This window comes from Populus trichocarpa, chromosome 8, assembly GCF_000002775.5.
Source record: "Populus trichocarpa isolate Nisqually-1 chromosome 8, P.trichocarpa_v4.1, whole genome shotgun sequence".
Taxonomy (NCBI): Eukaryota; Viridiplantae; Streptophyta; class Magnoliopsida; order Malpighiales; family Salicaceae; genus Populus; species Populus trichocarpa.
In genome coordinates this window covers 12,468,324-12,482,435 of record NC_037292.2, presented here as the reverse complement: position 1 = coordinate 12,482,435, position 14,112 = coordinate 12,468,324, and the positions used below count along the sequence as shown (strand labels likewise).

At 34.8% G+C, this 14,112-nt stretch overlaps 2 protein-coding genes across 6 annotated transcripts; one reads left to right on the top strand and one right to left on the bottom strand.

Moving 5' to 3' along the window:
- The first annotated feature begins 1,389 nt into the window (after positions 1–1,389).
- Positions 1,390–5,719, top strand: LOC7494797 (two-component response regulator ARR11). Of its 5 annotated transcripts, none has more exons than XM_024607617.2 (6): positions 1,655–1,800; positions 2,408–2,475; positions 3,360–3,512; positions 3,657–4,043; positions 4,172–4,302; positions 4,433–5,719. In XM_024607617.2, coding segments are annotated over exons 2-6 (1,656 nt in total). In that variant the 5' UTR covers positions 1,655–1,800; positions 2,408–2,474; the 3' UTR covers positions 5,417–5,719. The 5 variants fall into 5 exon arrangements, with proteins under 5 accessions (XP_024463382.1, XP_024463381.1, XP_024463384.1 ...); XM_024607618.2 differs by lacking the exon at positions 1,655–1,800 and adding an exon at positions 1,819–2,158; XM_024607614.2 differs by lacking the exon at positions 2,408–2,475 and having other exon boundaries at positions 1,390–1,800; positions 4,208–4,302.
- A 336-nt stretch (positions 5,720–6,055) lies between these two features.
- On the bottom strand, positions 6,056–10,813 carry LOC7494796 (protein WVD2-like 7). The gene is made up of 9 exons (XM_024607612.2): positions 10,391–10,813; positions 8,776–9,663; positions 8,233–8,625; positions 8,024–8,085; positions 7,879–7,953; positions 7,515–7,617; positions 7,352–7,426; positions 7,052–7,162; positions 6,056–6,652 (listed from the first exon to the last, which is right to left on the bottom strand). Exons 1-9 carry the CDS (start codon positions 10,457–10,459, stop codon positions 6,485–6,487), a joined length of 1,944 nt encoding a protein of 647 aa, XP_024463380.1. The 5' UTR covers positions 10,460–10,813; the 3' UTR covers positions 6,056–6,484.
- Positions 10,814–14,112: the final 3,299 nt, after the last annotated feature.

The following is a 14,112-nucleotide window of genomic DNA, read 5'->3' as shown; positions in this document are numbered from 1 at the left end:
AAAAAAAAACGATTCTCTAAAAGAAGTAGATTATATATATATATATATATATATATATATATATATATATATATATATATGTAACAAGTGGATTATAAATTAAATTATTATCAAGATTTGATCTTAAGAAGAAATTGTTATTAATTATGAAAGAAGAAGAAGAAGAAGTAGTTGGGGAAGTGTCACCCACAATGAGGAACTGCACAGCTATATATTAAAATCATGACTGAGAATAAAAAAAAAAAAAAAATTGTGAGATTCGAACTCGTGACCGCTTAATCGGCTTTGATATCATGTCAAAGAACCATCTGAACTCAATAGTTTAAGCTGTTAGATAAGGTCTCAGGATATGATTTATATTATTCTCGAAAAAAAATACATAAATAAATATTACCACAACTCATAGATGGACCATCAAGACTCGATGCATGGTTGATATTAAGGTATATAGTATTTATTTTTTTTATTTTTTTAATATAAACATATTAAAATCATAAAAATAAATACTATAAAAAATATTAATTTAATATTTTTTCAAGACATCTAAAAATATAAAATAGAGCATTCCTAAACGGACCAGCTGCCGATAGCCAAGATTGTGCTTAACTTACCATTAGCCTTTCCTTTAATTATCTCACAAGAACTTAATTATTGGATCTACGCCACCAGAAGAAGAAGAAGAAGAAGAAGAAATTATTAACAGGATTAACTTTAAAAATTCTTTGAGATGCCTTTTTTTTTTTTTTCCATTCAAACATTCTTTAATTCCACTTCAGGTTCCATCTTTACTACAAAGTAAATTCTACATTCGACTTCTCGAAGCTTATTCTTGTCTTTTTTTCTGTTTGGAGCCGTGAAATGAACATGATTTCGAGACTTGGACATGAGAAATGATTAGGATTGAATTTATAATTAAATAAAATAAGATATTAATTCGACAAAATTTATTTAATGAATAAATTAACTTAGTTAAACTCAATTTAAATCTGATTCCGTTAATAATATAAAAAATAAGTAAAAAGTGAGTCATTTTTTTTCTACAATAAAATTATTTTTAAATATTTTTTATACATAAAGATTACCTCTCGTAATATTACCTTTTTAAATAACTATCCATTAAAGTTACAATTACACATTTTTAATAATAATTATTGAACTAGCTCGGCTAAGGAAAAAATAAATAAATGAAATACTTTGTTGAAATTAAAATAATTAATCTAAATTAATTAGATGATGCACGAGTCAATCAAATGATTTGATAATTCAACTCTTTTTTAAAGTAAATTCCAAGATCGTATATTAAAATCATGAATAAAAGCTCCAATGGAGGAGAAAGGTAATTTGAGGTGGCAAAGGTGAAGAAAGAACTCAACAGGAACGTTTAACCGACGCCAAATGCCAATATTCTGGAGGGTGCTTTCTCGCTTTCTTTCTCACTCACATTCTCTACAGTGCATGTCTCTGTCTCTGTCTCTGTCTCTGTCTCCTCTGTTTCTTCTCTTAAAACCCAAACAAACTAACCCAGTTTTTACTTCAAAAACTCAGACAAGTTTCTCTCCTCAAAGACTGTTACTACTCTAATTATATTCTCAATCTCCTTCTCTCTCACGTACACTCAAATATATATACGTACAGCACTGACTCTGTCTCCCTATCTGTCTCTGTCCATGATGGAAAATAATGGTTTCTCTTCTCCGCGAAATGATTCGTTTCCTGCTGGTCTCCGTGTTCTCGTTGTCGATGATGATCCCACCTGGTTAAAAATCCTCGAAAAGATGCTCAAGAAATGCTCTTATGAAGGTTACTTAACTATATTTTTTCCACATCCGCTTCTTACTAGCACCTATCTATTACTCTTCTTAGTTGATCCTTGCGATTTCTTTTTCACTTACAAACTGTTGTTTCTGAACTGGGTTTTGTTTCTACAATCCACGGTCTCATTTCTGCTTGATGGTGGCTTTTACTTTTTGTTTCTTTCCTGTTATTTGGTTTTTCTCTTTCATGGGCTCTGAAGGATAACTTGATTTCTCTGTTGTAAGCTAGTACATGGAGAATTCGAGATTCTTCTTAAATAATTGATATCCCGCAATTTTTTTCCTTCCTTTTTGAGCTATGCAAGTGACATGCAACTAAAGGGTTCCAAAGTTGTGCATGGAAGGTTGTTGTATTGTTTTTGAGCATTTTTGGATTTTATTATTTTCAGGAATTATTTATCACCTCGGGTATCATTTCAAGTTCCAAAATTTTGTAAACAGGCTCATGGTATTGGGAATGTGGAGGAATTGTCTTTCTTGATTTCAAGATTTGAAGCTCGGAATTTGCTTATTTCCAACAGAAATATACAAGTTTATCATCAATGATGTTGTGCTACTCTTTTCACAGATTTGTCCTCTTTTCTTTTTTGCAGTTGGTTAAAGTAATTAGAGGGTTTATTGATGTTTGCTCCACTAGTACTAGCCAACTAAACTATTGAAAGTATGAAACACATCAATATCCTCCTACTCTTTTAGTATTTCCAGTTTTATTTAATTTTCATCTTCTGGGTGCATTTAACTCAGATTTAGTGATCTTGAGCATGATGAGATTGAATGGATTATGATTGTTTGGCAATGTTGTTGGCTTTTATGTGTTTATGATTGTGGTTACAGCTATCATTGCCATAACAGAGTTAAATTATATCTGTTGTTTGAAGTGATTTGGAGTTGAAGGCCAAAATAATAGTTAAAAAAAATCAAAATCATGATTTGATTAACATGATATTAATATGGACGTAAGGTATAAAATTTACTAAATTTTTTTAAAGGATCTTTAATTAAAAGAAAGTACTGTCATAACAGAACTCATGAGCCTCAATGTTCAGAATTTTGATTTTTGGCCATTTAAGCTACTTCTGTAGCTGGTTTTTTTTTTTTTTTTTGTTCCTGCAAAAAACTTGATAGAAGTGTGGTGGGAGAAAAGCATCTCCACCGCAGCTCCAAACACCTTCTAAGCTCAGCTAATCATTTTACATGTTAGCATTGATTTTCCTTGGCATTTTCATTATATTTAGAAGGATATGCTTCACTACTGCAATTCCCTGTAGAGTCTTTAAACACTCATAGTCAACCCGGTTTTTGGATATAGTTGTTTTCAAGTACTTGTGCCTCTTCCATCGATATTTTTTTCCTTAATTCTTCTGGTACTATTGAAGGACTTTAACATCATAATTTTCTTCTTACTTTTTTGGTATTTCACACCCTCACAATAATATCTTGTTCAGTGAAAGTGTTTTCTTATGCTGGATGTGATTCTATAGCAAGATTCTTGGCTTTTGACCATACGTGTAGTGTCTCACATTTCCATTTGGAATGCTTTGTTAGTGACCACATGCGGTTTGGCAAGAGATGCTTTGAACCTGCTTCGTGAGAGGAAAGGAGGATATGACATTGTAATTAGTGACGTCTACATGCCTGACATGGATGGTTTCAAACTCTTAGAGCAAGTTGGACTGGAGATGGATCTTCCAGTCATTAGTCGGTTCTTTTCTCTTACTCTGGAATTTTATTTCAATGCCAATATTTTCTATTTGCGTATACATATACCCATGTCGTGCTTGCACTATATATATATTGGAATATTGATTCAGCTTCTGACCAGTTGCGCTTGTCAACTTACAGTGATGTCTGTTGATGGAGAGACAAGCAGGGTGATGAAAGGCGTTCAACATGGAGCATGTGATTATCTTCTTAAGCCTATACGAATGAAAGAACTCCGGAATATATGGCAGCATGTATTCAGAAAGAAAATACATGAGGTAAGAGACATTGAAACTCTTGAACGGGTCGAAAGTTTTCAAATGACTAGAAATGGATCAGATCAATATGAGGATGGGCATGTGCTCTGTGGAGAAGATCTTACTTCCATAAAGAAAAGAAAACATATTGAAAGCAAGCATGATGAAAAAGACACTGGTGATAGTATTTCTACAAAGAAAGCTAGAGTAGTTTGGTCAGTAGATCTTCACCAGAAATTTGTCAAAGCCGTAAATCAGATAGGATTTGATAGTAAGTATTTATTTGATGTTTCATTTCAGAAACTTGGTGCTTGAATCAATTCAGGAATTATGAATGCTCACATATTTTATGAAAAATTTATTAGCATTGAATTCTTTATGTGGTTTCCAATGATATAGCCACATCTTTGCCATCCTTCGACGGAGCAATGACAGGTAGTGTCTGTTTGGCAGAAGTTGGTCCCAAGAAAATACTTGACATGATGAACGTGCCATGGCTAACAAGAGAAAACGTTGCTAGCCACTTGCAGGTATAACTTATGAAAATCAATCAAAGAATTTTAACATCTTTCTGTCATTTTTAAATTCAATATGTCTTATGAGCGTACTTGATTTTGAGAAGTATAGTATTCCTCATTGGAAAGGCTTTCTTACATGCAGAAATACCGTCTCTATTTGAGTAGGTTGCAGAAAGAAAACGATTTTAAAAATCCTGCTGGTGGGATAAAGCAGTCAGATTCACCTTTAAGAGATTCTGCAGGAAGTTTTGGCTCTCAGAACTCCATCAACTTGCAGCACAATGATGTTTCGAATGGGAGCTACAGATTTTCTGGTAGTAGCTTAGTTGTCCACAATGGGGATCCCAGAAGCCATGACAGTGATCGAAAGAGACTTGTTTCAACGCCTGTGGAAGAACCCAAAAGAACCTTAACTGTTAATGTTCCCAATCCTTGTATACCCAGAAGTTCACAAATGGAATTTGGTCATCCCCTTGCACCTCCACAATCAGAAGTAGACTTTGGAGCATTGGATTCTACTTTCCCAACAAAGTATCCTTGGTGTGGAATTCCAGAGATTCAACTAAAAAAAGAACATAATCCACTTCATTTGAATGATGAATTCAGCCACCTTCCACTGCCTGGTCAAAAGCAGCTTACCCAAGCTGATTATCCACAACCTGCTCCAGCCATCAGTTCTGCACCATCCTTAACACCTTCTCATAACGAGTACAGGAGCAATGTTAACCATGCAAGTTCAACAGCTATTGCGGTTGACTCTAGCCCTATTCAAACAAAGACCAATGTGGCAAATCATCAAGCTATTGAGCTCATTTCCAAGAGCACACCAAGTTTGGAAAATCAAGGCTTCAATATGAATTCCATTACAGAATTTGAATCTTCCCGGAAAAACATAAATTTGGGAATGCTACCTTTCACAACTTTGGAGGAAGACTTGCAAGTATGTTGGGTTCCAGGTGATTGCTATATGAATCTCGGACTCCAGAACATAGAGGTTCTGGAATACTTCGACCCAGGTCTTATCACAGACGTACCGGTAAACTTGAATGATGGGCTGAGGTTTGACTATGAGTTCAATGACCCAACAGAATATTCTCTAATAGATCAAAGCTTGTTTATAGCATGATCTTCCTCTCCCTTCCATTCATATTCAATGATGAAGGATCACTTGCCTTATCTTTTTCTGTACCAATACATTATAGGAGCCTTCTAACTCTGGGTTGGGATATTTTATTTTTGATCGGTCTGGTCTTGGATGTTGAAACATGTATAATAGGAGTGATGACAAACATCCAGCATAATAATGTCTGTCACTCACCTCTGGTACCTGCATTACTGTGCTGTATGCTGCATCTGTCACATTCCTTACAATGTATTAGCTGCCGGAAGTAGAAATCTTATCATCGCACATCTCATTCTGCTGCTTTAACTGAAATGGTTTTATGTCCGTTCTATGCTCATTTTGCCTGATTAGTGTTGAGCTGACTCAATTGATGGCATTGCAGAACTCTGATAAGGTCCAATCCTTCGGCAGTACTGGCACGCACTTGTTTGGCCTCGACCTAAAATCAACTGCACTAAGCAGCTTTATTAATCCTGGGCCCTTTGTTCATGCATTAAATGGACTGGTCTGTCTATGTAGGTTTTTGATTCAGATTGTGTATAATACAAAAGAAATGAACAAAGAATAGGAAATAATAGTCGAAAACATAAGAGGAAAGGGGAGAGAGCTAGTTTCTATCAGCATTTAGCTTTACTCGAGGACTAGAAAACAAAGTGATGCTAAGCTAATAATTGAGAATATACACAGATTTTATAGTGCTTGTTTTACATAGCAGGCCATGAAACAATAGTGCCAATCTTTCAACATGTAATGAAAGAATGATCCCTTCGATTCTACTGTCAAACCTCAACACGCTACATATTGCCAAAACTATTCAACTTCCACAAGGAAACAGAAAAAATGACTGGTATAAAATTCTACAGGCTATGTTTGTTTTCGCGTTGCGCTGCACTGCAGCAAAAGCATCAAACCAGCCCTTAATGCTGAACACTGTCATCAAAATTACGTTGCCATCAAAGGATTATTTTCCTTGTGTAGCGTGTAGAAAGGTAAATCTGCAGAGTCACTAGCTGGGTTGATCAAACACAACATAGTTCAGATGCTCATACGACGCACCCTCGTACAAGGAGCTCACGACTGGATATTTGGAGAAGCATTCTCATGTGTGTTCTTCTTCGGTAGCAAGGTGATTGAGCGAGTTGAGCTATGGTTACTTCTCTGGATAACAGGCTTGGAGCTTGCCACATTGGAGGTTGACTTCCTCCCAAGTTTCGGTGATCGAGGTCGAGTCAACGGGATCTGCAAAACATGATTGATCTGTAAAACTAAAAAAAAGTAATGCATCTAAGCTTAGACTTAGAACCGTATCTCTACTTCTTTTCACCCCTGGTCCTATGGAAAATGGGAAAACCATCTCATCCACAGAAGAAATATAGGAAAGGTCAGATGATTTCCATGATTGAACTTCTAAAGTAGGTCGACGCAAGTTCAAATTTTGAATGATTGACCATCTAAAGCATGCCTAATTAGCAAGTTTGATTTCCTATTTTGTAGTATTAGGTTCTTCTAAATGTTAAATTTTGTAGAACAGTTCTAAATTACCAATGCAGCAAATTCTAGCAGCTTCATGCACATTGACCATGAGGTCAACATATTACTACCAAAATATTATTCATGAATATTAGATATTAGACGAACCTTCATCGTTGAATTTTCTGGAGACCGCAAACCTTGATGCAAGTCATCTCTTGGCTTCCCCCCGAAGACAGCACTCTGCCTTGGTTTCTTAATGTCATACTCTGCCTTCTCCTGCACAGCATTAACGGAAAAGGTAATTTTTTGAAAATGGCTTTATCAAGAAACAAGGATAAAATGCAAGTCCAATGTCAGAAAATAATTTTTGGATAGAATCATTGAGTATAGAATAAAGGAAACCCATCTTAGCATTTGTGACACACAATACCAAACAAACACTAAAATAAGGTTATGTGAGACAACCTTAGGTCTTGCTTGCAGATGCTTTTTTTCTGTGTCCTCCTTTGCATTGTTTTTCTCTCCAAGCTTCTCAAAGAACTAGGATAGCCAGAAAAAAACGAGATATCACACCATGAGATTATTGTAACAAGGAATAAATGGACAGAACTGAAGAAATGAATCTTGCCTCTTTTCTTTTTGCCGCTCTTTCATCACTTCTAAAGCTAAATGGAGAGGAGATAAGTGGAGGTCGTGATTTGCTTCCCTTTGCACTTGAAGATTTCGAGCAGCTGTAATTCTATATGTTTAGGATTTGAACATAGGAAAAATGTTGCTTCTCTGTTCTAGTTACTAATTATTCATTCTCCATCAATGGTGTGCTATAAAGGTGAAGAATGCAACAATGCTGCAAACATAAAAATTAATTTTATGCTACAAACTCAGTGTGTTATACCAACTAGTCCCACAGAAGCAAACATATGACCGCGGCATGAGAAATATGGTACAGACAAAAAAGAACCATTTAGGAAATCCATGAGCAAAGTCCTTACTCTGAAGAGAGCATCTGCGATATTCCACCTGCTGTAATTTTTCCTGAAACTGACTTGTTGAGCTCTGACTTAGTTCTGCAAGGATACACTCGTCAATGACAACAATTAGAATGGGTCAACTGCTGGTGTTTGTAGAGACAACTACCTTCTATCTTGTGAACGCCGAAATACTGAAGGGAGAAGCTTTGATACACCATAAACAGATCCCTGCAGTTTAGACATGTAATTCATCATGTTGAGTTACTACATTATTACTGGTATGAGTATTAATTGAAGTGTGTGTGCACATGAGTGTCTGTACTGCATAAAATGATATAGTTCAAATAATGATCATGGTATGACGAATGGAGATACCTTGGTTGAAATTTCTGGAGTAGCGGACATGTCTTTAGATACTCTGAGAGAACTTTTATTGGTGTCTTGCAAACGAGAAGAAAAATTGATTGACATGTGGATAGATTTCTGAGTTACTCCCTTTCTGTCCATCAATCCTCCAGCAGACTTCTTACTGTTTGTAGTTGCATTTGTTTCAGCTCTTAGTCTTGTGGAACTTGACAGTTTGGCAGAAGACTTTGGGAGTTTCGTTGCTCTACTCTGACTAGATGATTTTGATGAAGAACTCATTTGCCTTTTATTACTTGGTAAAGCTACATTCTCCTCTTCAGCAGCTACCTGAGTGGAATGGCAACTTACCTTATTGGCCGTGTCACTGTCCTGAGCATTTTCAATCTGCTTTGCATTTGCGACCTGAATAGAGTTTTCCACGTCAACATTTTCATTCATGGTGGATAAGTATATTCTTACTGGTGTGAGTAATAATTGAAGTGTGTGCACGCATGAGTGCTGCATAAAATGATGTAGTTCAAATAATGATCATGGCATGAGGAATGGAGATACCTTGGTTGGAATTTCTGGAGTAGCGGACCTGAATTTAGATACTCTGAGAGAACTTTCACTGGTGTCTTGAAATTGAGAAGCAAAATTAATTGACATGTGGATAGATTTCGGAGTTACTCTCTTTTTATTCATCAATTCTCCAGCAGACTTCTTAATGTTTGGAGTATCATTTGTTTCAGCTCTTAGTCTTGCTGAACTCGGAGGTTTGGCAGAAGACTTGGGGAGTATTGATGCTCTACTCTGACTCGATGATTTTGATTGCCTTTCCTTACTTGGTAAAGTTACATTCTCCTCTTCAGCAGCTACCTGATTGGAATGGCAACTTACCTTATTGGGTATTTTCTCTTCTGGCATGGCCACAATAATGTCAGAGTCTTCAGCATTTTCGTTCTCCTTTACATTTTCCACCTGAATAGAGTTTTCCATTGCAACATTTTTTTCTCTCACCTCTTCATTTCCTTCTTCCTTCGCATTTTGTAAATTATCCTTTAGCTCGTCAGCATAAAACGCATTCGCATCAGAGGACTGAATTACGCCAGCATCAACACTCCCCTCATCTTGTTCATTGATGATCACATCATTGGTTTCTTTGGGAAGCTCCGAATTAACATGAGAGCTATTGAGAGCCTCGTCTGCAGCTTCTACTTCAGGAACATTAGATGCCGCGTTCGCTTGCTCAAGCAAGGCTGCTGCTTTCATGGCAGCCCTCTTCTTGTAATGAGCCTCAAAATATGCTTTCTTCTGGGCAACAGAACCTGGCTTGGAAAACTGCTCAACTTCTTCCAAGTAGCGATTGTGACTAAAGGTTGACCACTTCTCCCAAGCCAAAGATTCTGACATAAATCTCCCGAATGAGATTGATTCGGTCAGCGCTCGAATTGGATTGTCCTGAAACTCAAAAATGAATTCCATGTTTGCTCAATGATTTTCTTTGATGTTAACTTATTATTGTCATCCATTTCAAACTGATGATATACATAAAACAATTAACACTGAAATGCAAAGAAACTCCAAAGACTCGCTCAGTTTCTCTATTATTAATCAAAAAAAAAAAAAAGCCGTAATCTTGAAGATATGAAGGCCAGACAAATCATGCTCAAGTCTCAAATAAATTTTAACAATAGAAAGAAAAAAGGCAATGCGAAATGGAAAAAATCATCAATACGAAAGATGTCCCCAAAACGAAAGGTAACAAGAGCCAATCCTCGGTGCATTTAATGCAATTTTCCTGAAAATATTAGCTGTTCAGTAAAATAAAAGAGACAGCTTAAATTATTTTCCTTTCAAGAGTTCATTCAAAGCTTTGAGCATAATCAAGAACAGCAGAAATCAACTAAATAAGAAACGAGTGAATCCTCGAAGCATTAAGGTCTGTTTGTTTGCTCAGAAAGAAAACAAAAACGAGCAACAGAATCCCACAACAGCCTTTTTTCCATTTCACTAAAAACCCCATTCATTATTCTTTAAAGATGTTTCAATATCGCAGGCAAGATCACAACAACTGAAGCAAAACCCACAAAATATTACTAAATAACACGAAGAATTTTAAACTGCAGAACATCATAAGACAAGAAATGAAATAATATATGAACAAAAAGAAGTTCGAAGGACTAACCTCTTTGGCTTCTCTGGAAGCACTAGATGGATGAGAAAAGGATCTCAAAAGACAAGCTGATTCTCCCATTTCTTCTTCTTTGCCTATACAAAGAAAGTAAATCCTACCAGCAAAAATATTCTTTTTTTATTCAAAACCCTTCTCTACTGACAGCAGGTATTTAAGAGCTTTGCCAGAAGAGTCTGTCGTAGTCTCCCTTTAAATTTTGAAAACTAGGCTCTATGCTCAAATGGGTCCATTCCAATATTTCAAGCAAGAAAGGCAAATTGGGTGAGTAAGAATAAGAGGCAATCAGTTCTTCGCAGAGAAAGGAGACTGTTTTTTTTCCAGAGTCAGTGAGAAAAGGGGGATGAATCTCTCCTCTTTGTTTTTGTGTGTCTGAATCTTGTTTGTCTGATTGATAGATTTCTTTTCCTTCCATTAGATTACATCCGAATTCTGGAGTTGGGCCCTCCCTTAATACAACTCATAACGGCTAGTTTCTTTTTAATTTTTTTTTTTATTGATTTGTATTTGGATATAAATTTATGTTTTTATTTGACTATTTTTTAAAATATTTTTTATTTAAAAATATATTTTTTTATTTTTAAATTTTTTATTTGATTTCGGCATATAAAAATGTTAAAAAATTAATTTCAAAAAAAAATAAACAGCTCTCACTCATTAATTTGTTATTAAGATTTTGACTCCGATTGAGGTTTGAGCTTTCCTAAATTAAAATTTTTATTAATAAAATAATATTATTTTAAAATTTAAAAAATACAAAAACAATGTTTTAATAAAAATAAATTGAGTTAAGTTCGTAATCTAATCTTAAATCTTAATCAAGTTACTGTCCGAACTTAATAAATAAGGATTTTTCTTGATATCTATGATAAAAAGAAGAAGAAAAAAAACATGTTAGTGACCGATGGAGGGAATCTGATAGTAAGATTTTTTATTTTATTTTCATGTACGTAAAGTTGACTAGTTTGATGCTGGTCGGTCCACAAATTTGAATTTGAACAAAGGAGGTAGACAAATCCAGTGTTTGTAATAGCGATTTAGCAACGGTTTTTGTCTATAATTAAATACATTATTGCTGACATCTGCATGAGTCAAGGCTTATATTAAATGGACCATATGTTCTAACGAATTAAAATTAAAAACCTAACTAGCTGTTTTCTTTCCATATTTTTAAATATTTCCCCAACGGTTAGGGATATTCTTTGTTACTGGGATGTATTTCCTCACCAATCAGATTTTTATTTTTATTTTAAAAAAAGCTTTAAATTAATATTTTATAGTATATTATTCAAAAAATATATATTAAAAATCATTATTTTAATAAATTTTTAACGAAAACAACTTGATCACTGGTACTTCTTCGATGCTTATCATGGTGTTAGCTCCAGTCTTTCTGGGCCATGTTTTTCCTCTCCCTTGAATCGAAATTACATGAAAAAGGATGAAATGGTAGGATCCCTTTGTCGCCACACAATGAAAAGGTTCATCTCGTAGTTTTTGGTGGAGGTGCTTCGTTTTATTTTCCCATCAAAGCTGAATCGAAACCTGTATATTCTCAAAAAGAAGGGAGCCACGATGGTCCCAGGAGTTGCTTCTGCAATTATTTCTGGTGGAGCAACACTAGATACCGCCATGCATGGCCAGGTCTAGATTCAATCTTCTTGGATGGTGTTGGATTGTCATTTCTTATTTGCTTTAATATCAATGATTATTCAAGGAGATTGGATCATCAGAGAATTGCTGCATGCAGCGATGGTTCAGAACCCAACACAGCCAACAAACTATCCATGAAAACAGCCACTGAAACCTCCCAATCCCTACCGGAAAGATCAAAACCATAGTTTTAAAATTTAATATGTGGTTGATTCAGGTAAAGCTAGCCCGGATCATGGTTTAGGGGATGACCTAAATTTTTTAAAAGAATAAAAAAGGTGGATATTGTTATAAATGGTTTGAGTTGTCAATGATCTAAAAATGAACTAGGGTTGTTTATAATGATGCATGGATTTTGATTGTTAATCTCAATCTAGATATATACTTTAAATCAACTTTTTACAAATTAATTTTTTCTTTTTCTTTTTTATTTCAATGATAAGTGGGTCAAGATTAATTTGACCTATCATATGGTTTAGCCCAAAATCACATGTCTGCTCTCTCCTTTAGGGTAGGAATGAAAAGAGTTAAATCACTAATTGTTTTGGTATAACTATGAAATATGAGGGTGCGTGTATATTTACAAATTTTCTGATGGGTATATCGGCTAATGCATAAAATGTTGAAATAACTGTTTACAAATATAAACAAGTAAAGAGAGGGTTTATTATTATTTTTAACGTGCCCTAAATAAAAATAATATATTCAGAATATAACTAAATCGTTTAAATATCTGGAAAAAAAAACAAAACAAATAAAAAATAATCATGTTTATTCTTCTGTATACATGTTCTGTATGTAATAACATGTTTATTAGACTTCGAACATCGTAATGAAATATTATGTTTGTTAATATTATAACTGTTAATGAAACAATTATATTTTTGTATGTGTTCTTTGTATAATAACATGTTTATTTAACTTGAAATATCATAATAAAACGTTATGAGTGTTAATGAAACAATTATATTTTAAATTAAATAATTATAAATGACAAAATAAATTTTAAAAATAAATTAATCTTACTAATATATTAAAGGTTAAGTGTTATATTTTAATATTATAAATATCAATATAACATCATTATAAAGCGTTATAGAAAAGATCATACACCATTTCTTTCACTTATTAATTCAAAAGACACTGTTGTTGCTAAGTGGAACATAACTAGACAGAGGGAGGAAATTGAAACTATACTGAAAATTGTGAGAGCTTATTGAAACAAACCAAGATTTTGAAGTGAAAGTGAAAAATTTAATGGAAGCTTGCCCCCATCAAGCAAATTAAAATTAGAATTCATAAACTATTACATCGTTTTTGGTCGGAGCCTTAGATGATGCAATCCATAAACTGCAAGCTCCTCTCTTCTTTAATGGAAGCCATGGTATCTGAACCATCAGGAAGCTATTCTCTGAAGGCACTTGCTCTGTCAATTTTCAGGGTATAATGTGTCTGAAACTGTGCATAATTTGTTCTTCACAGCTCAAGCTTGTTGCATAACTTGAATTCGAGAATTAACCATGTGATCCAAACTCCTTTTCAGATTTGATCTCAGGTTTGATAGCCATGGGTAGCAATAAGATTTTCTTACCGCTCCAGATTTCTTCATAAAACCCTTGTTTGCTGGGAACATGGGCCAATGTCGTTGGTTCTCTTTGATGGTGACATGAGTGGACCATTCGATGGACCAGGCTGCCTGGTAGGAAAATGATGGCTTGTCTTAAGGTTTTTGGAGATGCAACGACCTGTCATTTCCCATTGACAATAAATAAGTGACAACAGATCCACCACTTGTGGCTAGTTTATAATCACACAAGGGACAACTTAACCTCTTCCCTTTGTTTAATAATGTCTACCCGAAAAAAACGACAACGCAACCTCTTTTGTTTCTATTTCCTATGGACTGGCTTCTGATAAAACCAAGGGACAGTTTCTCCGTCGAGCTCGGTATGGCCAAGGAATATAAGGGTGGTTGTGGCTCAATGGGTTGGAAGATTATGGCAAGAAGAATTACAAGGATTTTGTCAAATTGTGGTTAAAAAGGAAAAGAAAAGAAAAGAAAA

Bases quoted from the DNA above. Each gene is read 5' to 3' on its own strand.
- LOC7494796 (XM_024607612.2), bottom strand. From the start codon at position 10,459: ATGGGAGAATCAGCTTGTCTTTTGAGATCCTTTTCTCATCCATCTAGT. The intron at 8,626-8,775 runs GTATCTCCATTC...AACTCTATTCAG, and splicing joins CTCCAGAAATTCCAACCAAG to GTCGCAAATGCAAAGCAGAT. The intron at 7,427-7,514 runs GCAAGATTCATT...TGGCTATCCTAG, and splicing joins GAGCGGCAAAAAGAAAAGAG to TTCTTTGAGAAGCTTGGAGA.
- LOC7494797 (XM_024607613.2), top strand. From the start codon at position 1,668: ATGATGGAAAATAATGGTTTCTCTTCTCCGCGAAATGATTCGTTTCCT. The intron at 3,513-3,656 runs GTCGGTTCTTTT...GTCAACTTACAG, and splicing joins GATGGATCTTCCAGTCATTA to TGATGTCTGTTGATGGAGAG. The intron at 4,303-4,432 runs GTATAACTTATG...TCTTACATGCAG, and splicing joins ACGTTGCTAGCCACTTGCAG to AAATACCGTCTCTATTTGAG.